The 23,245-nt window shown below is 51.3% G+C and overlaps 1 protein-coding gene and 1 pseudogene across 2 annotated transcripts in view; one reads left to right on the top strand and one right to left on the bottom strand.

Moving 5' to 3' along the window:
• The window catches only part of CAND2 (cullin-associated and neddylation-dissociated 2 (putative)), a 38,406-nt gene extending 23,157 nt beyond the window's left edge, over positions 1-15,249 (bottom strand). Inside the window, exons 1-5 of one of the 2 annotated variants that reach the window (XM_011983610.1) lie at positions 15,116-15,249; positions 8,682-8,825; positions 4,359-4,513; positions 3,498-3,621; positions 1,512-1,777 (exon numbers count right to left, since the gene is read on the bottom strand). In XM_011983610.1, the coding sequence (XP_011839000.1) occupies positions 1,512-1,777; positions 3,498-3,621; positions 4,359-4,513; positions 8,682-8,825; positions 15,116-15,183 (757 nt within the window). In that variant the 5' untranslated portion in view covers positions 15,184-15,249. The remainder of the gene's footprint in view (positions 1-1,511; positions 1,778-3,497; positions 3,622-4,358; positions 4,514-8,681; positions 8,826-15,115) is intronic. The other variant, XM_011983611.1, reaches the window with a different exon arrangement.
• Positions 15,250-22,166: 6,917 nt separating this feature from the next.
• Positions 22,167-23,245, top strand: part of LOC105542211 — a 1,183-nt pseudogene continuing 104 nt past the window's right edge.

The following is a 23,245-nucleotide window of genomic DNA, read 5'->3' as shown; positions in this document are numbered from 1 at the left end:
AGTTCAAGACCAACCTGGCCAACCAACATAGTGAAACCCTGTCTCTACTAAAAATACAAAAACTAGCCAGGTATCGTAGCATGCGCCTGTAGTCCTAGCTACTCCGGAGGCTGAGACAGGAGAATCGCTTGAATCTGGGAGGCGGAGGTTGCAGTGAGCCGAGATTGCACCACTGCACTCCAGCCTGGGCAACAGAGTGAGACTCTCTCTCAAAAAAATAAATAAATAAGTTTAGTCCAGGTTCTGCACAAGCAGGCACTCGATAAGTAGCTTCTGTTATCAAAAACATTACTCATGTCCTGGCCTAATTTCCTTCACTAGGTTGTAAGTCCCTGGATAGGAGAAACGGGAGGCAGGTACTGCCCTAATAGACCAGGCAAGAGGGGTTCCTGCCTGGTCTCTAGGCTTTAGAGCATCCCACTCATGCCCTTCTCCAGCCACATCCTTCCCCACAGTACAAGAAGAGACATGCTGACCTAGAGACCCCCCAGCACTCCTAGATTCCATTCTGTCTGGGTATCTGAAGACCCCAGAGTTTCCCGCCCAACGGATCCTGACCCCTTGTCCGAGCCTGCACAGGCCTTTTTCCCGGGTCCATGCAACCAAGGATGGCTGAGGGCTGGCTGCTGTTTGGGAGAAATGGGACAGGGTGTGGCCATGTCAGCTGGGGTTGTCCCCATGTGTGCCTGCAAGGCCGCTTGCAGTGAGAGAGCCAGGGGTTAGGAGAGGTTGACCGTAGGTCAACTCTATCCAAACTGTCTTGGTATAGTCAGAATTCCAAGGTGTCTGAAGATACATTCAAACCTGATTGCAGCTTTCCATTTCTAAAAAACTAATCTATAGTGACAGAAAGCAGATCAGTGGCTGTCTGGACAAGGCAGCGAGAGCTGGACTGCACATGGACACAAGGAAGCTTTTGGAGGTGATGGAAATGTTTCACGGATATACACAAAGGTCAAAACACACTTAATTGTACACTTTAAATAGTGCGGTTTATTGTATGCACATTAAATTGTTTCTTAAAAATTCAAACTTGGCCCACGGGCTGTTACTATCTTTGTCAAAGTGGGAGAACAACAAAATATAGTCTAACAGTTTAGTGGCGTGACTTAAAATTGTAATTACCAGCCAGTCCCCAGGTCTCAGAAGTGGTTGATCCAACCCCCTTCTCTGAACCATCTGCACTAGGCAGGAGCTCAGGCCGGGTGGTTTGTCCAGCTCCGGCCCGCCCTGCACCTCTCAAGCCCCGCACCTCTCAAGCCGTGCCCGGCCCCAACCTCTGCGTTCCAAGGGCTTCAGGCACACCAATCAACCGAGGAAGCAGCCCGGCCCAGGCCCCACCCACCACGTCAGTCCAGGTCCCGCTCCATCCTCCCTACCAAGGAGGCTGTCCACCCTTACACCCGGGCTGCATGGCGCCCCAAGCTCCACCCCCTTACCGAGTAATTGGCTCGCCCCTAAGCTCCACCCACCATGCCATCCCAGGCCCTGCCCCTTCCCCGCCCCCTTACCGAGGCGGTGGCCGGCCTGGCGGCCGACGCTGCCCAAACATTGGATCAGGGTGCGTATGGCAGCCGGGCTGGTGGGCGCCCGTGGGCCGGGAAGCCGGTCCAGTAGGTGGTCAGCGAGTTCCACGAAGAGGTCGGTGCTGCAGGCGGCCGCCAGGTGGCCAAGCGCTCCTACCGCCCGCTTGCGCACGGCCAGGCGCGGGCTGCTCAGCTGTGGCAGCAGACAGTGCAGGAGGCTAGCATGGAAGGCGCCCAGCGGGGCACCCAGCCTGGGGAACACGAGGGGGCATCAGGCCGGTCGCACCCCGCGGGCAGCCTGGGCCAGGCTCCGCCCCTCTCCCCATTCTCTCCCGACCTCATTCCCAGGATTATGGCAACTCAATGGTCCTTGCAAAAGAGGTGCCCTGCAACTGTGAGGAGGAATTATTTTAATTATTTTGTTACATGAAAGAAAGCGGAGAGAGAAAGGTACTTCTCAGCAGTGCAAAGCCTGGCTCCCAGCCCAGGGAGAAGGACCTGATGGGGGAAGCATGGGCGATCGAGTAAGGCTGTCCCTACTTCTTGTAAGTCTAGGCCTTGCCTCAATACCATCCCCCTCTGTCCAACCTCCTTGCTGAGACCAGAGCAGTATAAAATCTACTTCTCACCTGGTCACTCCTCTGCTTAACTCCTTCCATGGCTCCTTAGTGCCTTTGGAGATGCTGAGCTCTGGGTTCAAGAGGCAACACCAGAGAATGGCTTCCACGCACACAGCACAGCCCCTGCCTGCCTCAGCAGCTTCTATCCACACCTTCAAACGAGGCCCGTGCATTTTCTGTCCCATAAACATCCCGAGACCTTTTCTCACTTTATACAAACACACTGACCTCACTCTCCCTTATTTCTATGTCCTACCCAACCCTCTCTCCTGGGTTTCATTTGTCTATTCACCTGCTAAGTGACAGGGACTGTGCTGGAAGCCAGGGTGAACAAGATAGACTGATCCCGGGACCTGCCCTCATGGAGTGTGTGGTTGAGTGGGTGCCTCCCAGGAACCTCAAGTTCAACATGCCCCAGCTTGAATCCATCACCTTCCTCCCCACACACCTGCTCCTGGCTCCCAGAGTGCACCCCATCACAGCACCTCTGTCTGCCCCCGCCAGTTACTAAAGGCAGAACCCTAGGGGTCAGCCTCCGGTCCCCGCCTGTCTTGCCCACTCCAAGTCCTGTGGAGTCTACCTCCTGAATACAACCCGAATTGCTTTCCCTATAGTAGCCTTTTAACCAGTCCTCAGCCTGTTCAATCCCCTCCCATCTACTCTCCACTGCAGAGAGAAAGATCAGAGTGGAACACACAAATACTCACCCTCACTCCATGGCTCCTGGCCAGCCCTCCACCTCATCTCTCCATACCCACCTCTCCACATTACAGCCTGCCCCATGACCCCTGGCAGACTCTGGGACCCCAAGTCTTCCCCCATCTCTGCCTTCCGGACTGGGGGCAGTCTCCCCTCCAGCATCCTCCTTATACCTGCCCAAACTCAGCTAAGTCCTGCCCCTCCTCGAAGGCTCAACTCTAGCAGCACGCTCTTTTAGAAGGCTCCTCGTTCCCAGGTGGGCTGGGGGCTCCTCTGAGCTCCTATCAGCCCTGTTCTTATCCTTAACTGTTGTGCTTACTCCATTCACGGTTTTATACATGTCTGTGAACTCCTCCCTAGGAACAACCAAGACTGATCTAACCCCATGTTCCGAACATTAGGCCAGCGCCTGACATTTTTCTGGTTAGAGCAGGTATTCAAGTCGTGGGAGGTTTTACTGACCGTGTGACCACATCACCTCTCAGAGCCTGTAAAATTGTGACAATTGAGTTCTCCTTTACGAGGCTGCTGGGATGATTAAGGAGCCCCGAGCACAGGGCTTGGTGTGCAGTAGGTGCTAGCTCTGTGATTTGAGTCCCTTCCTGTCCCCTTTTACCCATTCTTCCTCAATACCCAGGGTGGCCTCCCACACCTGCTCAGCATGTCAGAGAGGATGTCCAGGGCTTCCAGCTGCACAGCCACATCCTCCTGCTGGGCAATGGCACTGGTGAGCTGGCCCGTGATCTTCCGGCACACGTTGGTGGCCAGCCCGGAGCCTGCACAGGGCACAAGGTGGGCACAGTGAGGCCCTGGCCTGGGGAAAAGGCAGCCTTTACCGCTGGTCTGCCTCTGCTCTGGCTGTGTTCCTGAGCCCACATCCCAGGGAATCTTGCCAGGGCTCCAGAGGTCCCAGGTTTGACCCAGAGTCTGGCCAAAGTAAAGGAGACAGCTAGGGGACCTGCAGAGCCAATGGCCGAGCTGCTGGGTGGCACTCACATACCCAAGCCCTTCTTCCTTTCCCCATTCCTCTAGGGAGGCAGGGAAAGTTAAACACTTCCTTTCCTGCCTCCCTTGCTGCTGGGAGTGGCTGGGTGATCCAGCTCTTGCCAGTGAGATATCAGTGGAAGTCGTATGGGGGCTTCTGGGAAAACGTGTGCTTTCCCTATAAAGGGAGGGGACATGGGGCAAGACCTGAACCCTGTCAATATTGAGCCACTAAATGAATTGCTACCGAAATGGAGTGGCTGATTCCTCCAGGATTGCCATGTGAGGAAAAACCACCCCTGATTTCTTTAAACTGTCGTTGGTTAGATTTCATCACTTGAGCTAAAAGCATTGCTAACTGACACAGAAGCATGAACTTAAACGGAGCTGGGCCTGAATTCTCTGCCCTGCTTACTAGCTGAGTGACCTCAGGTATGTCTCTTCAACTTTCTGTGCCTCGGTGTTTTTTTGTTTTTTACCATTAACTAGGACAAATACTAACAGTACCTAGTCCTGGGGACCTGGGTACCTGTGGCTGCAGGGGGGAGCTCCGAGAGGACGGTCTTGAGGCCAATGCCGGCGATGTCTCGCAGCTGCTCCTTGTCTGACCGCATGTTGGCGCACAGGGTGTCCACGATGGTCTCCACCTGGTACTCCTTCACTTTGCCCACCAGAGGACCCAGGCTGAGCAGGGAGTGGGAAGGTGAGTCCAAGGTCCCAAAGTTCAGCCTGAGTCAGGCTGCCCCTTTATGTCCCTTCATGCTCCTGGGACCACATGTGCTGAGGAAAAGGCCTCAGATCACCAGGGGAGCCCCTGTTTGGCCAGAAAGAGGTACTCTCTGGCTATGCCAAAATTGTTCCTGGCACCTCCCAAACCTACGTTTCTTCTTGTTTTACGTCTCAGGAAATGGCCAAATAGTGCCCCAGAACAAGGGTGCTCAAACTTTTTTTTTTTTTTTTTTTTTGAGACGGAGTTTCGCTCTTGTTGCCCAGGCTGGAGTGCAGTGGCGGGATCTCAGCTCACTGCAAGCTCCGCCCCCCGGGTTTACGCCATTCTCCTGCCTCAGCCTCCCGAGTAGCTGGGACTACAGGCGCCTGCCGCCTCGCCCGGCTAGTTTTTTGTATTTTTTAGTAGAGACGGGGTTTCACCGTGTTCGCTAGGATGGTCTCGATCTCCTGACCTCGTGATCCGCCCGTCTCGGCCTCCCAAAGTGCTGGGATTACAGGCTTGAGCCACCGCGCCCGGCCGGGTGCTCAAACTTGAGCGTGCATCTGAATCCCCTGGAGGCCTTGTTAAAACAGATTGCTGGGCCCCACCCCCAGAGTTTCAGAGTCAGGAGGGCTATCTCGGTGGGGCCTAACAGCGTGCATTTCTAGCAAGCTCCCAGTTGAGGCTGATAGTGTCGGTGGTCCAGGGAGCACACTTGGAGAACCTCTGCCTTAGAGGCTTGCTTCTCAAAGTTTGGTGGTGGGTTAGCATCGGCAACACCACTCGGAAGCTTGTTCAGGATGTGGAATCTCAGGCCCTACCCTACCCTAGATCTATTGAGCCAGGATCTGTAGCGCCACAAGGTCCCCAGGTGATTCTAATGCACAGGAAAGTGTAAAAACAGCTGCACTAGATGCCTGGGTTCTCAGCCTTAGTTGCCATCACCTGGGCCTCTGAAAAATGCCTACCTGGGCACTGCCCTCAGAGAGTCTGAGTTAATTGGTTTCACGTGTGACCTGGAGGCGGGAGGGCTTTTTAAATTCCCCAGGTGATTCTAACATGCAGTCGAGGCTGACAACCTCTGCCCTACCTGAGTAGTTCTCAGACATTGGTTGCATCAGAATGCAGATTCCAGGGTGCTATGGTCTCATCCTCTGCCCCAGCTCCCTCCCTGCTCCATCCCCTGAATATGAATCCCTGGGCAGGGAATATAGAGTTTCAACAAGGGCTTCAGGTGACTGCAGTGGACAATGGTTTTCTTTTTTCTTGATTTTTTTTTTTTTTTTGAGATGAGGTCTTGCTCTGTTGCCCAGGGTGGAATACAGTGGCATGATCATAGCCCATGGCAGCCTCGAACTCCTGAGCTCAAGCAATCCTCCTACATAGATGAGATTACATATTCAAGCCACCACGCTTGGCTAATTTCTTTTTTTAGTGTCTTGCTATGTTGCTCAGGCTGGTCTTGAACTGCTGGCCTCAAGTGATCCTCTTGCCTCAGCCTCCAGAATAGCTGGGACTACAGGCATGCGCACCATGGTTTTCAAACCTTGGCTCTCTCAGCTTCCTTCTCCACAGCTCCTCTATCTACATAATGATGAAATCCTCCATCCTACCTCCTATAGCACTGGTTCCCACTAGGAGTAATACCGCCTTGGCAATTTATGGGTGTCCTTGGTCATCATAACTATAGAGTTAGTACTTCTGGCCTTTAAGCGGGTGGGGAGCAGGAACCGCAGAAAGACAACAATGCAAAACAAAGCATTGTCCATGCCCCGCAAGAAATTCTAACATCCCAATGGGCATTTGTATAGGCAAAAGGCCTTTCTGTAATTATCTGAGTCTAACATTTCAGTTTATACAGAGACACAAAATATTTTTACATTGTTTTAATATACCGCATTCTAGATTTTCCAAGAATGCAATTTTCAGGTAAATAGAAGGAAAAGTGTACTTTGTTTTCTGGGAAACTTTATTGGGAGATGATCACTCACTTTAGAAAATCCTGGCTGGGCGTGGTGGCTCACGCCTGTAATCCCAGCACTTTGGGAGGCCAAGGCAGGCAGATCACTTGAGGTCAGGAGTTCAAGACCAGCCTAGCCAACATGGCGAAACCCCGCATCTACTAAAAATACAAAAATTAGCCAGGCGTGGTAGTGTGTGCCTGTAATGCCAGCTACTCAGGAGGCTGAGACATGGGAATTGCTTGAACCTGGGAGGAGAAGGTCACAATGAGCTGAGATTGCCCCACTGTACTCCAGCCTGAGTGACAAAGTGCGACTCTGTCTCAAAAAAAAAAAAAAAAGAAAAAAGAAAATGTTGCCACTAAGAGCAATGCCTCCAATTCTGAAACCTGAGTCCCAACACCCCCTGTCTATATCTGGTATCTGTACTCATGATGAGTACTCATGATGAGTTTACATGCAGGTACAGGCTTCTCGTGACTTCATCACTTCTACCATCACAGTGCCCCAGCACGCATACACGGAAACACACACTACTTTACTATAAGCTACATTCCTTCTAGTTTGCCTTTATGGTTAAGGTTAGGGCATTATGTGTAGACGTAGGTTTTATAATGTACGAATTTCATTTCCTAATAGGAAAACAGTATTACAAACGATTTGTTATAAAAAGGTATTGGTTCTGCTGGTGGGAAACCACACTCCATCCTAAGTCTACTCCATGACCAGAAAGACACTCCCAACTCATAAACTTGTCCATGTCACCTTCCTACAGAAAACCCTTTACTGAATTCCCTCTGCTCTTGGGATCATGTTGCAATTCTTTAACATCTTCTTCTGGGGAAACTCAAGACTAAGGTACCATTCAACAAGAGCTGCTCAGCAGGTCCCCTCTGCGAGGCTGTACCCCAAAGGGACAGGGGTCCCCAGAATGCTCCCACACCAGGTAGGGCCCCTGCTCCTGCTCCACCAGGGCAATTCTTTAACATGCCCCGGAAGAATGCCTGGACCCAGCTCACAGACAGTGGTTTGAAAGACAGTGCCCAATTCTCTCACCCTGTTGATCCTTGATCCCTGGCATTCTATTTAAAATTACTCAGGTGATGCTAACCTGCAGTCAAGGTTGACAACCTCTGCCCTACACGAGTGGTTCTCTGCTGTGGGTGTGAGAATGACTCTACCACCCAAGCATCCCCACGTGCTCTGCACATACCCTTGTCTTGTTTTTTTCTACTCTAGAGATAATTTGCCAACGTCTCAGGATCACAGCCTCACAGTGATCTAAGGCTGGGGCTTTTAGGACCTCTCCCAATCCCATGTGCCCTAAGCCTTTTTTGTTTTTTATTTTTGAGATGGAGTTTTTGCTCTTGTTGCCCAGGCTGGAGTACAATGACACAATCTCGGCTCACTGCAATCTCTACCTCCTGAGTTCAAGCGATTCTCCTTACTCAGCCTCCCAAGTAGCTGGGATTACAGGCATGCGCCACCACGCCCAGCAAATTTTTTTAAAAATTATTATTTAGTAGAGACAGGGTTTCACCAGGTTGGTCAGGCTGGTCTCGAACTCCTGACCTCAGGTGATCCACCCACCTTGGCCTCTCAAAGTGCTGGGATTACAGGCATGAGCCACTGTGCCCAGCCTTTAAGCCTTTACCACCTTGATGTGTATCAGCTTGACCTTCCCAGCATTTACATCTGTCTGAGGGCTTTCTCTGGCTGGAGGTGGCAGAAAGTGGACAACCCTCTGTCCTACCCCAGAAGCAGCCCTTAACCAATGACTACCAGGGAGCTGGTGGACTAATACCCCAGCTCCCTCACCCTTTAAGTGGGAAAAGTCCAAGAGGCATGTCCTATACTGTGTCCCAGAGGTCCCCATGGGGTTAAGCTCATCGGGCCCACTGTGGTCACTTGCTTTGTACTGTACCCTTAATTGGTCCTCTTCCCTCTCCTGCCTCACTTCCCTACTCCACCACCATGTTTCCTGGGATCACCTCCCAAATAAACTTAGATTTGAATCCTTGTCTCAGCATCTTCTGGGGAAACTCAAGACTAAGGTACCATTCAACAAGAGCTGCTCAGCAGGTCCCCTCTGCAAGGTTGTACCCCAAAGGGACAGGGGTCCCCAGAATGCTCCCACACCAGGTAGGGCCCCTTCTCCTGCTCCACCAAGGCTGACACTCACCACTTAACAGCCAGGTTCTGCACCTCACCGTTCTTGTCCTCCAGGAGCCGGAGCAGCATCTTCACCACCTTGCGCTCGCTGTCCTCGTCCAGCTGAATGGAGTCCTTCTGCAACTCCGACATCAGGTCGCTGGTGGCCATGAACCTGTGCAGGGAGGGCAGAGGAGGATTGCTGAGCAGCTCCTGGGCCCTGGTGGATTTGGGCAGTACCTCAGGGTTCCCCTAGAAGTAGACCTTAATACAAAGATTCGAGGTCAAATGCACTCCTGTGTCACATGATGATGTTTTGGTAAATGAGAGGCAACATATACAATGGTTGTCCCGTAAGATTATAGTGAGGCTGCCCTATATAGGCATGCCATTTTCATCTTTTCTACCTTATTTTTACTGTACCTTTTCTATGTTTAGACACACAGATACCACTCTGTTACAGCTGCCTACAGTACTCAATACAGGTGCGTAGCCTGGGAGCAACAGGCCGCACCATATAGCCTGGGGGTGTAGTAGGCTCTACCATCTAGGCTGTGTAAGCACACTCTATGAGGTTCACACAAGGACAAAATTGCCTAATGATGCACTTCTCAGAATGTCTCCCTGTCGTTAAGTGCCACATGACAGTGGATTATTTGGGCAGTGGGTATGGTTGGGCTACAAGGAGACCCACATGTGTGACACCAACTGCCACATGGTGGCAGACTAGGAATGGCCCAGCACACTGGCTAAATGCATAATGCTTCAGGGTCGGTGGCTCCCGACCATTTATGCAGTGTGAATTTGGGCAAGCCATTTCACCTCTCCAAGCCTTAGCTTACCTGTCTGAAAACGGAGATGAGACTAGTATCTGCCTCATGGGGTTTTAAGTGCACATGGTGAGCGCTCAGTAAATGGCACTGCCATTATTATGATGACATCATCCACATCCCACAACAGCTGACAAAGGGATGCCAGAAGGTTGTTTTGTTTTGTTTTTTGAGATGGAGTCTTGTTCTGTCGCCCAGGCTAGAGTGCAGTGGCGCAATCTTGGCTCACTGCAAGCTCCGCCTCCCGGGTTTATGCCATTCTCCTGCCTCAGCCTCCTGAGTAGCTGGGACTACTGGTACCCGCCACCACACCCGGCTAATTTTTTGTATTTTTAGTAGAGATGGGGTTTCACCGTGTTAGCCAGGATGATCTTGATCTCCTGACATCGTGATCCACCCGCCTTGGCCTCCCAAAGTGCAGCGATTACAGGCGTGAGCCACTGTGCCCAGCCAAGGGATGCCAGAAGGTTGAACAGACACCTTGTGTCCAAGTCAGAGCTAGAGGCCTACCAAACAGATGGAGGAAGGCGAGCCCTGTCCACTCCCATCTCAGAGAACTGGCTCGGTCCCTGCCCTTAGAGCAGTGGATCTCCAGCTATAGCCAGCATCAGAATCACCAGCAGGGCTTGTTAAACAATACTAGGCCCCATTCCCAGAGTTTCTGAATCAGCAGGTCTGAGTTGGGGCCCAGGAATCCGCATTTCTAACAAATTCCTGGATGACGCTGAGGGTCAGGGACCACCGTTTGAAAACCACTGCCCTACACCATGCTGATGGGCATGGGCATATTTTGGAGACCAGCACCAATAGCTGACTGGCTCACTGACCTAGGGTGGGCATCAGAGGCAAGGGCTACCCACCCAGAAAAATCAGGCTTTTGGTGTCAGGCCCCACAAATCCTGATGCCGTCCCAGGCATTTGAAACTGCAGTGGGAGTCTAAGCTGGAAGCCATGGAAAGTTGAGGCTGGGGCCATTATTAGGCACCATTCCTGCCAAAATTAAGAGGGTAGGAGCAGAGGTCTGAAACTAGTAGCCCTCAGCTATGTCCAGCTTGCAAATGTGTTTTCAAAAATTTAAATTACTTGTCAACATTTGAACATTGGGAGAGTTGACATAAAAATACTGACTTTGGCCTGGCATAGTGGCTCACGCCTGTAATCCCAGCACTTTAGGAGGCTGAGGCCGGTGGATCACCTGAGATCAAAAGTTCTAGACCAGCCTGGCCAATATCGTGAAACCCTGTCTCTATTAAAAATACAAAAATTAGCCGAGCACAGCAGTGAGCACCTGTAATCCTAGCTACTGGGAAGGCTGAGGCAGGTGAATCACTTGAACCTGGGAGGTGAAGGTTGCAGTGAGCTGAGATCGCACCACTGCACTCCAGCCTGGGTGACAGTGCGAGACTCTGTCTCAAAATAAAATAAAATAAAATGCTGACTTCCAGGCTAGGTGCAGCAGCTCATGCCTGTAATCCCAGCACTTTGGGAGGCCAAGGTCAGCGGATCACTCAAGGTCAGGAATTTGAGACTAGCCTGGCCAACATGGGGAAACCCCATCTCTACTAAAAATACGAAAATTAGCCAGGTGTGGTGGTGCACGCCTGTAGTCCCAGCTACTTGGGAGGCTGAGGCAGGAGAATCACTCAAACCTGGGAGGCAGAGATTGCAGTGAGCCAAGATCGTGCCATAGCACTCCAGCCTGGGTGATAGAGTGAGATTCAAAAAAAAAAAAAAAAAAACCTGACTTCCAGATTATCTTGAAAACATAGTATTTCTGTACAATGGGGCCTACAATCCCTGGTGACAATACCTGACTAGAGTATTGTCAGGTTGTGGTTGCCCTCTCCCTAGTTTACCTGGTCCCCACTAGGCCCACTTCACCCACTGACTGGCTCCTGCAGGCACGTGAGCAGAGTCTCAGAAGAAAACAGGACAGAGCAGCGAGGAGATACCACGAGGCTGCCTCGGAGAGAGCCTCCAGCTTTTGCTGGCCCTGCTGGGCCACTCCGCTGCCCCACACTGGCCCTGCTTTCCAGCATGGTTGAGCAAATCAACCAAGAGCCCTGACCCCAGCCTCCTGTGGCAAAAACTATCACAGCTGGGTTTCTGGCTCTCATCTGTGCAGACTCAGACCTGCTCCTGGATGTCACCGCAGCCCACAGTGCCCTGTTACCAGGGGTGGACTGGTCGATGTCCTATTTATTTTTAACAGGTAGATTAGCCACCAGTTGCTAGGAGAGAGGAGGCGGCTGGGCTGGCAGCACGGGCAGGATGGTAGGACTGACTGTGCCCACCTCTGGGCAAAGGTAAAGTGAAGGAGGAGGTTTGGATTTGAGCCAGGCCAAGGCCTGAGGTGGGCACATGCATGCCTACGTCTGCTCAGCTGAGGGGACATTCTGAGATAGCATGCAGGGTCTCCAAGTTGTGTTTCTGCTGCAGTCCATGGGGGCCCAGCTCAGCCTGGCAACCCAGGTGATGTGCCTCTTTGCCCAAGATAGGCCTCCTGCCCCCGCTCCTCTTCTCCACCTGTTGAGCTCCTATTCACCCATCAAGACCCCAGCTCAAATGTCCCAGCTCAGGGATGACTGACCACCCTGCCCTACCCCTGCATTCACAGCCCCTAAACACAATGTTCTGACAGGATCCTTTCAGAGCACTTTGCACCCCTCCTTTATAGCACTTCTCACACTGCAATACAAGTCTGGCCACCAGAGCATCTTCTCCATTGGACTGTATACTCACTGAGGGCAGAGGCCCATCAGGTTTATCTCTGGGACTCCAGGCTCAACAAAGAATAGGTCTGCAGGGGGCTTTGTCGGGGAGGGTGAGGGCAGGAGGAGAGGTAGTGAGAGAGCTAGCCCTTAACAGAATTTACAGCCAAATAGCCTGAACTCAGAAACCAACTCTTCTGAAGTATGCCTCAGCATTTCAGACACCCCTGGTTCCTGCAGACACTGGCTCTCAGAGAAAGCAAGCCATATTTTACACGTGTTATGTGTGCAGGGATGGGAGAGGGAAGGAAAAGTATATAATTTGGTGGATAAGAGCTTGAGCACCAAAGTTTGGCTTTAAGTGAGTATACTGGTCTTGCCATTTATCAACTAGGTGACATTGGGCAACTACCTCCTTTTCTCTGGGCCTCATATTTTCTATATATAAAATGGGAACTTTTCTTTGCCCTACCTCATAGTATCCTTGGGAGGTTTCAATAGGACAACCAGCTCTTAGCATGAGGTAGTAAGAAAACTAGGCTCAGGGAGGCTGCACAAACTGCCTAAGGTAACAGCAAACTGGGCGGAAAACCAGCCCACCACACACGTCTCCTGGCTTCTCAATCACTACTACTGTGTTTTCAAGAACAAGACCTGCAAGTGTACTCGTTTTGACTGTTGGAGCCTCTGTGGTAAAGGGGCACCTCCTGCCCATAAAGCCAGGGCCCAGGAAGAACAGGAATCAAAGGTCTCCTCCACCCAACCTGGGACCCTCATTTGCAGTCACTGCCCCCCTCCAGGAACCAGAGGACACAGTCTCAGTTTCATTACAGAGAAACCCTAGAGGCAACTCAGCTGAAACCCTTGGCCACACGGGCGCATGGACAGCTGGTCTGCAGGACCCAGCACCCTGGTATTCGGACTTTAAAAATAGACACCATTCTCACATGCTTGGGGTGGTTTTAAGTGTTCTCCAGGCCACTGGCAGAGACAGGCTGAAAGGACTTCTCGGGCTCTAGCTGGCAGGGCCAACTCCCTCTCCCAGAGACTGGACCTGAGGCCTGAGAGACAGTAGCACAAATCCCCTAGGCCACTAGCCAGCTATGTGACCTTGGGCAAGTCACTGCACTCCTCCAAGCCTCCGGAAAACAGGAAGAACAATCACTACCACCCATGGGTGGACTGAGATTACATGTGGAGTGCACAGTAGGGAGCCTGGGACCCAGCGAACATTCACTAAGCACCTACTGTGTACCCAGCACAGGTGCTGGGGCACTAAGAGAAAGTGCATAGTCCCGGTGGCCCAGGAGCTCAGGGTCTCCCAGGGCTGAAGTGATCTAGCAGAAACATGAGGGGAGGCATGGTGGGAGCTCAGGAGAGGTGCCTAATCCTGCCTGGGGTCAAGAGGCATCCCAAAGAATTATAGGAGCTGTCAGATGAAGGGAGGAGGTCAAGGGAGAGCAAAGAATCCCCCTAGTGAAGGTTTAGAGAGGGGACAGGGCATGGCAGATTTTGAATGTGCACAGAATCATAGCAGTGTCCATTTATTAAGCACCGACCCAGTGCCTGCCACGAACCTGAGCATTTCACATGTACTATCTTTTTTGTCGTTACCCCAATCCTCAGAGATGGGTTCTGTTACCCCCATTTTATAGAAACAGAAGCACAGGAAACTCATGGGGGTTAAGTTACTTGTCCTTGGTCACACAGCCAGTGAGTGATGGCAGCTGGGATCTGAAGCCAAGACCTTGGATCCCAGGCTCTATTCATGTGGGGGACTCTTGAGGGGTACTGAGGAATGGGCTGCAGGAGAAGAGTAGGAGTCAGACTACCAGAGCAGGTCTCAGTCTCCTAACCTGTCAGGGGGCTGGAATCAGAGGGCCTCACTAAGATCTTGGCCTCTGTATTAGACTGGCCTGGATTTGGACTAAGTCTCCCACTTCCTGGCTTTGTGACTGAACCTACACCCTTCATGCCTGAGACTCAGTTTCCCTATCTGTAAAATGGGGACAAAGTGAAAAAGTGTTCACTGAGTCTCCAAGGTCTTCTTTCAGCTGGAGGGGCCAGAACTGGCCATGAGACCACGGGCCAATCCCTTTTCCTCCCTGGGCCTGTTTCCCCGGAGAATGCAGGTGGAAACTCATTGGACCAGATGTTTCCACCGTTCTTTTCAGCTCTATTCCTGTAGTTCTGTGATGCTGTGAGAGGGGGAAAAAAGGAAAAAGGGAGTGGGGAAGCGGAGTGGCACACAAAACCTAGAAGGTCCCACCCCAACCATCACCTACCTGTGACTGGAAAGCCAGACTCAGCCCAGCCCCCTCCTTTAGGCTGGGTCTGAACAATCCCCAGGAGGGGAGGGAGAGTGGGAGGGAGGGGTCCGGGTGATGTTGAGAAGCGGACATCACTGAGGGTGCCAGTGAGAAAGTCAGCTGGGGATAGCGGTCCCAGGAAGGGTCCGGTTTCAATGCGGAGGAGAGGGAGGTGATGGGGTCCCCAGGGAGAGGCGGAGGGCTTCACTGTGGACTTGCTGAAGGTGGCGGGGGATGGGGGTGCTGGGGCATCAGTTGCGGGGGAAGAAGGGGGCCATACAGAGGGAGGAGAGGCCTAGGCAGGGTGCAGAGGGGCGGAGCTGGGGCTCTGATGGGGGATGAGAGGCCGGGCTGAAGCCTGCACGGTGGGAGACGAAGCAGGGACTGGAGTCGCGGAGGGGCAGGACCGCCACTAGGGGAGAACGGCCAGAGCTTCAGTGGGGACCACGAGGCAGGAGTGGGTCTGTGGGGAGGGGGCGCAGCTTAATGCAGGGAGAAGACAGAAGAGGCAGGGGGCTGCATGGTCATGGGGGATGGGCTGGCACTTCGGGAGGGGAAGAAGGCCCCCGGCTTTACAGCGGGAAGGAGAGGCGGGGGGCCGGAGGCGGGGTGCACCTGAAGTCCTTGTCGCTGGACGTCATCTTCTCCAGGAGGCTGGAGATGTGGAAGGCGGCGGTGCTCATGGTGGCTGCGCGCCGCGGGGCTGGCCGGCGGGAGGGAATATGGCGGCGCGGGCGCCCCCTCCCTCGCCAGCTGCGCGGGCTGCGCTCACCAGACAGAAATAGCAGCTCCCGCCCCGCCCCGTGCTCACGCCTTGGCCATGGCGGCTGCGGGAGGCTGGCGGGCCTGGGCCTGACTCGGTGGTCTTGGCCCTGGCCCCAGCCCCTGCCCAGCTAACAGTGCAGCGCCGGCTTGCACACCCCCAGAGACGGGGAGCTCACTACCCGGCCACCACCTTGTTGTTATTCCCCTAAGTGCCAGCTCTGTCTTGCGGCATGGATATGATATCAGAGAGTCTCAGGTTCGAATCCCAGTTCTGCCTCTTCTGCTGTGTAGCCTTGGCCAAGTTACTTTACCTCTCTGAGCCTCAGCTGCCTTGTATACTAAACAGACATCATAATGCCTGTCTCTTATACACATCTAGATGTGTATAAGAGACAGGTGCAGCGCCGGCTTGCACACCCCCAGAGACGGGGAGCTCACTACCCGGCCACCACCTTGTTGTTATTCCCCTAAGTGCCAGCTCTGTCTTGCGGCATGGATATGATATCAGAGAGTCTCAGGTTCGAATCCCAGTTCTGCCTCTTCTGCTGTGTAGCCTTGGCCAAGTTACTTTACCTCTCTGAGCCTCAGCTTTCTCATCTGTGGGTATTCAAGAAACAGGAGCTATCAACCAAAGTTGGTCAGGCCAACCAAAGAACCCCTCACCCAATCCCCTCACCCACGATGCTTGCCCGCCCCTGAGCCAGACAGCATCTGGGGAGTGAACTCAGTCACACAAGGCTCCCTGCCTGCCATCCCCAACCCTCAGGATGGCAGGGTCAGTTTCTTCATTTTTTTTTTAGCAATGCAACTGAGGCCAAAAGCAAAGGGATTTGCTGAGGGTCACACAGCTAATGAATCTGGGATGGAGTCAGGATTGACTGCAGATCCCTTAATATCCTGGGCAACAATCCTTACAAAAAGATTCTGTGCTTCAGAACCAGACAAGCCTGGCTTCAAATCTCTGCTAGGCTGCTTCCTGACTGTGTGATCTTGGGATAATGAAACAGCCTCTCTGGGCTATAAGGATAAAATAAGGATAAAATAAATCTTTATTAAATTGACACCCCCTTGAACACCTGTTATTATGAGGTGCCTAGGTTCTATACAGTAGGGATGCAATGCGGCAGGGTGTTAGACACAAATGGCCCCTGACCTCTGGGGACTTTACACTTTAGTGGAGGAAATAAGCATGAAGGAAGAAAGTGATTAGATAAGGAAAATAAGAGCTCTTCAGAAAATAAAATAGACAGTTCCTGGAGCGTGGAGGGGCAACTTTAGCAAAGGTCAAGGAGGGCACTTTTTGAGGAGGAGACATTTGGGCTAAAACCTCAACAGATGAAGCAGCTGGGCAAAGGTTTGAGGGAAGAGCTTCCCAGACAGAGGAAACAGCAGGTGCAAAGGTCCCAAGGTGGTGGCTGGGCGCGGTGGCTCAGGCCTGTAATCCCAGCACTTTGGGAGGCCAAGGTGGGTGGATCATGAGGTGAGGAGATCAAGACCATCCTGGCTAACAAGGTGAAACCTCGTCTCTACTAAAACTACAAAAATTAACCGGGCGTGGTGCCGGGCACCTGTAGTCCCAGCTACTCTGGAGGCTGAGGCAGGAGAATGGCCTGAACCCGGGAGGCGGAGCTTGCAGTGAGCCAAGATTGCGCCACTGCACTCTGACCTGGCCGACAGAATCCATCTCAGAAAAAAAAAAGGAAGAAAGAAAAAGATAAGGCTGTGGCTGACTGGGCGCATTGGCTCATGCCTGTAATCCCAGCATTTTAGGAGGTTGAGGTGGGTGGATCGCTTGAGCTCAGGAGTTCAAGACCAGCCTGGGCAACATGGTGAAACCCTGTTTCTACAAAAAATGCAAAAACCAGCCAGGCGTGGTGGCACATGCCTGTAGTCCCAGCTACTTGGGGGGCTGAGGTAGAAGAATCACTTGAGCCTGGGAGGCAGAGGTTGCAGTAAGCTGTGATCGCACCACTGTACTCCAACCTGGGTGACAAAGTAGACTCTGTTTCAAAAAAAAGGAAGGGAGGGTCCGGGCGCGGTGGCTCACGCCTGTAATCCCAGCACTTTGGGAGGCCAAGGCGGGCAGATCATGAGGTCAGGAGATGGAGACCACCCTGGCCAACATGGTGAAAATCCGTCTCTACTAAAAATACAAAAAAAAAAAAAAAAAAAAAAAAATTAGCCAGGCATGGTGGCGGGCGCCTGTAGTCCCAGCTACTCGGGAAGCTGAGGCAGGAGAATGGCGTGAACCCAGGCGGAACTTGAAGTGAGCTGAGATCACACCACTGCACTCCAGCCTGGGCGACAGAGCGAGACTCCGCCTCAAAAAAATAAATAAATAAAAGGGAGAGAGGGAGGGAGGGAGGAAGGAAGGGCAGGATATGGCTGGAATGGAATGAGATCAGTCTTCAACTGAGGAAATGAGGACAGAGAGGCAGACAGGGGCCAGAGTACTTGAAACCTTTCAGGCCAAGGCAAGGAGTTCATATTTTATGTGGGAGCACTAAAGAGGCACTGGAGGGCATAAAGCAAGAAGGTAACTTGATCAGTTTTTGTTGTTGTTGTTGTTGTTGTTGTTTTTGAGACAGAGTATCGCTCTGTCGCCCAGGCTGGAGTGCAGTCAGTGGTGTGATCTCGGCTCACTGCAACCTCTGCCTTCTGGGTTCAAGCAATTCTCCTGCCTCAGCCTCCCGAGTAGCTGGGACTACAGGCACGCACCACCACGTCCGGCAGAGTTTTGTATTTTTAGTAGAGACGGGGTTTCACCATGTTGGCCAGGATAGTCTTGAACTTCTGACCTCAGGTGATCCACCCGCCTCGGCCTACCAAAGTGCTGGGATTACAGGCGTGAGCCACTGCGCCCAACCAGATCAGTTTATTTTATTTATTTAATTAATTTAGTTATTTACTGAGATGGAGTCTCGCTCTATTGCCCAGGCTGGAGTACAGTGGCACAATCTCGGCTCACTGCAACCCCCGCCTCCTGGGCTCAGGCGATTCCCCTGCCTCAGCCTCCTGAGTATCTGGGATTACAGGCACGTGCCACCACGCCCAGCTAATTTTTGTATTTTTAATAGAGACAGGGTTTCACCATGTTGGCCAGGAGGCTGGTCTTGAACTCCTGACCTCAGGCCTCCCAAAGCATTGAGATTACAGGCATGAGCCACTGCACCCGGCCTGGTTTTTTAGAAAGATCTCTTTGGTGCTGAACAGTCCACACAATCAAGAATCAGGGTGGTTTGGGCCAGGCATGGTGGCTCATGCCTGTAATCCCAGCACTTTGGGAGGCCAAGGCGGGAAGATCACCTGAGGTCAGGAGTTCAAGACCAACCTGGCCAGGCGTGATGGTGTGTGCCTGTAGTCCCAGCTGCTCAGAAGGCTGAGGCAGGAGAATGCCGTGAACCCGGGAGGCAGAGCTTGCAGTGAGCCAAGATCCCTCACCACTGCACTCCAGCCTGGGGGACAGAGCGAGACTCCATCTCAAAGAAAAACAAAAAAAAAAGAACGAGGGTGGTTTGCATTGGGGGAACGGTGGTGAAGATGGGAAGATTCGGGTTATGTCATGGAAATAAAATACAGCAGTTTCATTTGAGGACTGATTTCACTTTTTTTTTTTTTTTTTGACACAGGATATCACTCTGTTGCCTAGGCTAGAGTGCAGTGGCATGATCACTGCTCACTGCAGCCTCCACCTCCCGGGCTCAAGCCATCCTCCTGCCTCAGCTACCTGAATAGCTGGGACTACAGGCACACACCACCACACCTGGCTAATTGAATCCACACTGTTGAATGGGGTGATGATTACAGGTATATATTTGTAAAAATTAATCAAGCTGTACTTTGCTATATGTAACTGTTGCCTCAATAAAAAGGAGGGAAATAGGCCGGGCTTGGTAGCTCTAGCCTGTAATACCAGCACTTTGGGAGGCTGAGGTGGGTGGATCACTTGAGGTCAGGAGTTTGAGACCAGCCTGGATAACATGGTGAAACCCCATCGCTACTAAAAATACAAAATTAGCCAGGTGTGGTGGCATGTACCTGTAATCCCAGTTACTCAGGAGGCCGAGGCAGGAGAATTGCTGGGAGGTGGAGATTGCAGTGAGCCAAGATGATGCCACTGCACTTCAGCCTGGGCAAAAGAACCAGACAAAAAACTGAGCAAAAAAAAAGAAAAAAGAAAAGAAAATTAAATAAGTACATAGTTTAATAGGTCTTTTCCTATTTCATAATATTTTTGTAATAATTTTATGAGTCAGTGCATATGTTTTTACAAGTCATATATTTTTATGGGTAAGGAAAAGGGAGGAATTACGAGTTTTTAGTTGGAGCAGCTGAGTAGATGGTGGTGCTTTTTATGGGGATGAGGAAGTCAAGACAAGAACCCTTTTGATGGGAAGGAGGACTTGAAAACTGCAATCTGTTAACTTGAAATTACCTACTAGACATCCAAGGAAAATGCCATGTTGACAATTGAATGCATTAGTTGCATCAGGGGAGAATTCCTGGTTGGAGATATAGATGGGGGAAGGTCTCCACACAGAGGAAGTATTTAAAGCAATAAAAGTGTACAGGCTGGGCGCGGTGGCTCACGCCTGTAATCCCAGCACTTTGGGAGGCTGAGGAGGGTGGATCACGAGGTCAGGAGATCGAGACTATCCTGGCTAACACAGTGAAACCCCATCTCTACTAAAAATACAAAAAAAAAAAAAAAAAAAAATTAGCCAGGCATGGTTGCAGGTGCCTGTAGTCCCAGCTACCCGGGAGGCTGAGGCAGAATGGCCTGAACCCAGGAGGCGGAGCTTGCAGTGAGCCGAGATCCTACCACTGCACTCCAGACTGGGTGACAGAGTGAGACTCCGTTTCAAAAAAATAAATAAATAAAAGTGTACAAGGTTATCAAGGATGCAGGACAAACAGAACTCTTTCATTTTTTGTTTTGTTTTGTTTTGAGACAGGGTCTCACTCCACCCAGGCTGGAGTGCAGTGATGCAATCTCAGATCACTGCAGCCTTGACCTCCCAGGTTCAACCGATCCTCCTATTCAAGCCCCACAAGTGGCTGGAACTACAGGTGTGAGCCACCACACATGGCTAATTTTTGTATTTTTTGTAAGGACAGGTTTTGCCATGTTGCCCAGGCTGGTCTCAAACTCCTGAGCTCAAGCAATCCCCCCGCCTCAGCTTCCCAAAGTGCTGGGATTACAGGAGTGCACTACCACACCTGGCCCCAGAACTCTCTTATATGATGGTAGTGGGAGCTTTAAATGGGTAAAACTACATTGATACAAACTGTTTGTCCATATTTACAAAAGCTAAACATGTGTCTACCTTGATGTATTCAGATAAGCACTTTCACTCTGAGGCATATATTCAAGATATATGAATGTATATGTGTTCATCAATAGAATGTTCAGGCCAGGCACAGTGGCTCACACCAGTAATCCCAGCACTTTGGGAGGCCAATGTGGGTGGATCACCTGAGGTTAGGAGTTTGAGACCAGCTTGGCCAACATGGTGAAACCTCATCTCTACTAAAAATATAAAAATTAGCTGGGCGTGGTGGCAGGCACCTGTAATCCCAGCTACTCAGGAGGCTGAGGCAGGAGAATCACTTGAACCTGGGAGGCGGAGATTGCAGTGAGCCAAAATCGTGCCACTGCACTCCAGCCTGGGGGATAGAGCGAGACTCTGCCTCCAAAAAAAAAAAAAAAAAATTGTTTTCACCAATTTTTCCGTCAATGTCCTATTCCTGTAGAAGGATCCAATTCAGGGTTACTCGTTATATTTAGTTTCCAGGTCTCTTCAGTATCTTCCAATCTGTGACTCTTTCTCCACCTTCTCTTGTTTTTAATGACCTTGATACTTTTTAAAAGAACTGGTTGGCTATTTTACAGAATGTCCCTCAGTTTGGGTTTGTCTAAGGCTTTTCTCGTGATTAGGTTGAAGTTACGCATTTTTTGGCTAGGATACAGCACAAGCAGTGTTATGCTTTCTTCAGTGCATCGGAGCAGGGGCTTTGTGATGTCACTAAGTCTTCTCACTGCTGGTGTTAATCTTGATCACTTAGCTAAACTGTGTCTGGGTTGAGTTTCTCTACTATCAAGTTGCTATGTTTCTCTTTGTAATTAATAATTTTATACTTTTTGTAAATTTGCATTTAAATTTTATTAACTTAAGAAATTGCACCGAATAAATATCTTGGAGGAGATTTTTTGAGATGACCAAAATATCCTATTTCTCCTCAAAATTCCACCTACTAATTTTAGCATCCATTGGTGGATCTTTCTTTTGTGAATATTACTGTTTAATGGTGATTTTTCTATTTCCCTGTTTCTCTTTTTTTGAGACAGGGTCTTGCTGTGTTACCCAGGCTAGAGTGCAGTAATGCGATCTCAGTTCACTGTAGTCTCGACCTCCTGGACTTAAGTGATCCTCCCACCTCAGCTTCCTAAGTAGCTGGGACTACTGGCTTGTGCCACCATGCCTGGCTAATTTTTTGTAGAGATAGGGTTTCACTGTGTTGCCCAAGCTGGTCGCAAACTCCTGAGCTCAAGCGATCCTCCCATCTCAGCCTCCCAAAGTGCTGGGATTATAGGAGTGCACCATTGCATCCAGTCTCCTTCTACATTTATTAATTAAAACTCTTCTGGAAGGAAGATATGGTCATTTCTCCCCCATTTATTTATTTTTCAATTATTTATTTAAATCTGTGGTCTCTGGCCAGGCACAGTGGCTCATGCCTGTAGTCCCAGCACTTTGGGAGGTCGAGGCAGGAGGATTACTTGAGCTCAAGAGTTCAAGACCAGCCTGGGCAACATGACAAAACCCCATCTCTATTAAAAAATAAGAATAGGTAGTCGGCAAAGCTGAGTCCTGTCCTCTCGCCCTCCTCCCCGGACAGCATGAGCTTCAGCAATCGCTCCACCTTCTCCACCAACTACCAGTCCCTGGGCTCTGTCCAGGTGCGCAGCTATGGCGCCCAGCTGGTCAGCAGCATGGTCAGCGTCTATGCAGGTGCTGGGGGCTCTGGTTCCTGGATCTCTGTGTCCCGCTCCACCAGCTTCCAGGGCAGCATAGGGTCCGGGGACCTGGCCGCGGGTTTGGCTGGGGGTCTGGCAGGAATGGGAGGCATCCAGAAAAAGAAGGAGACCATGCAAAGCCTGAACAACCACCTGGCCTCCTACCTAGACAGAGCCTGGAGACCGAGAACCAGAGGCTGGAGAGCAAAATCTGGGAGCACCTGGAGAAGAAGGGACCTCAGGTCAGAGACTTGGAGCCATTACTTCAAGACCATCGAGGACCTGAGGGCTCAGATCTTCGCAAATACTGTGGACAATGCCCGCATCGTTCTGCAGATTGACAATGCCCGTCTTGCTGCTGATGACTTTAGAGTCAAGTATGAGACAGAGCTGGCCATGCGCCAGTCTGTGGAGAACAACATCCATGGGCTCTGCAAAGTCACTGGTGACACCAATGTCACTCAGCTGCAGCTGGAGACAGAGATTGTTGCTCTCAAGGAGGAGCTGCTCTTCATGAAGAAGAACCACGAGGTGGAAGTAAAAGGCCTACAAGCCCAGATTGCCAGCTCTGGGCTGACCGTGGAGGTAGATGCCCCCAAATCTCAGGACCTCACCAAGATCATGGCAGATATCCAAGCCCAATATGACAAGCTGTCTCAGAAGAACCGAGAGGAACTGGACAAGTACTGATCTCAGCAGATTGAGGAGAGCACCACAGTGGTCACCATGTAGTCTGCCGTGGTTGGAGCTGCTGAGATGATGCTCACAGAGCTGAGACATACAGTCCAGTCCTTGGAGATTGAGCTGGACTCCATGAGAAATCTAAAGCCCAGCTTGGAGAACAGCCTGAGGGAGGTGGAGGCCCGCTACACCCTGCAGATAGAGCAGCTCAATGGGATCTTGCTGCACCTGGAGTCAGAGCTGTCACTGACTCGGGCAGAGGGACAGCCAGACCCAGGAGT

Source organism: Mandrillus leucophaeus, unplaced genomic scaffold (genome assembly GCF_000951045.1).
Source record: "Mandrillus leucophaeus isolate KB7577 unplaced genomic scaffold, Mleu.le_1.0 Scaffold252, whole genome shotgun sequence".
NCBI lineage: Eukaryota > Metazoa > Chordata > Mammalia > Primates > Cercopithecidae > Mandrillus > Mandrillus leucophaeus.
Note: the sequence above shows the minus strand (reverse complement) of the source record. Positions and strands in the feature narration are given on the sequence as shown.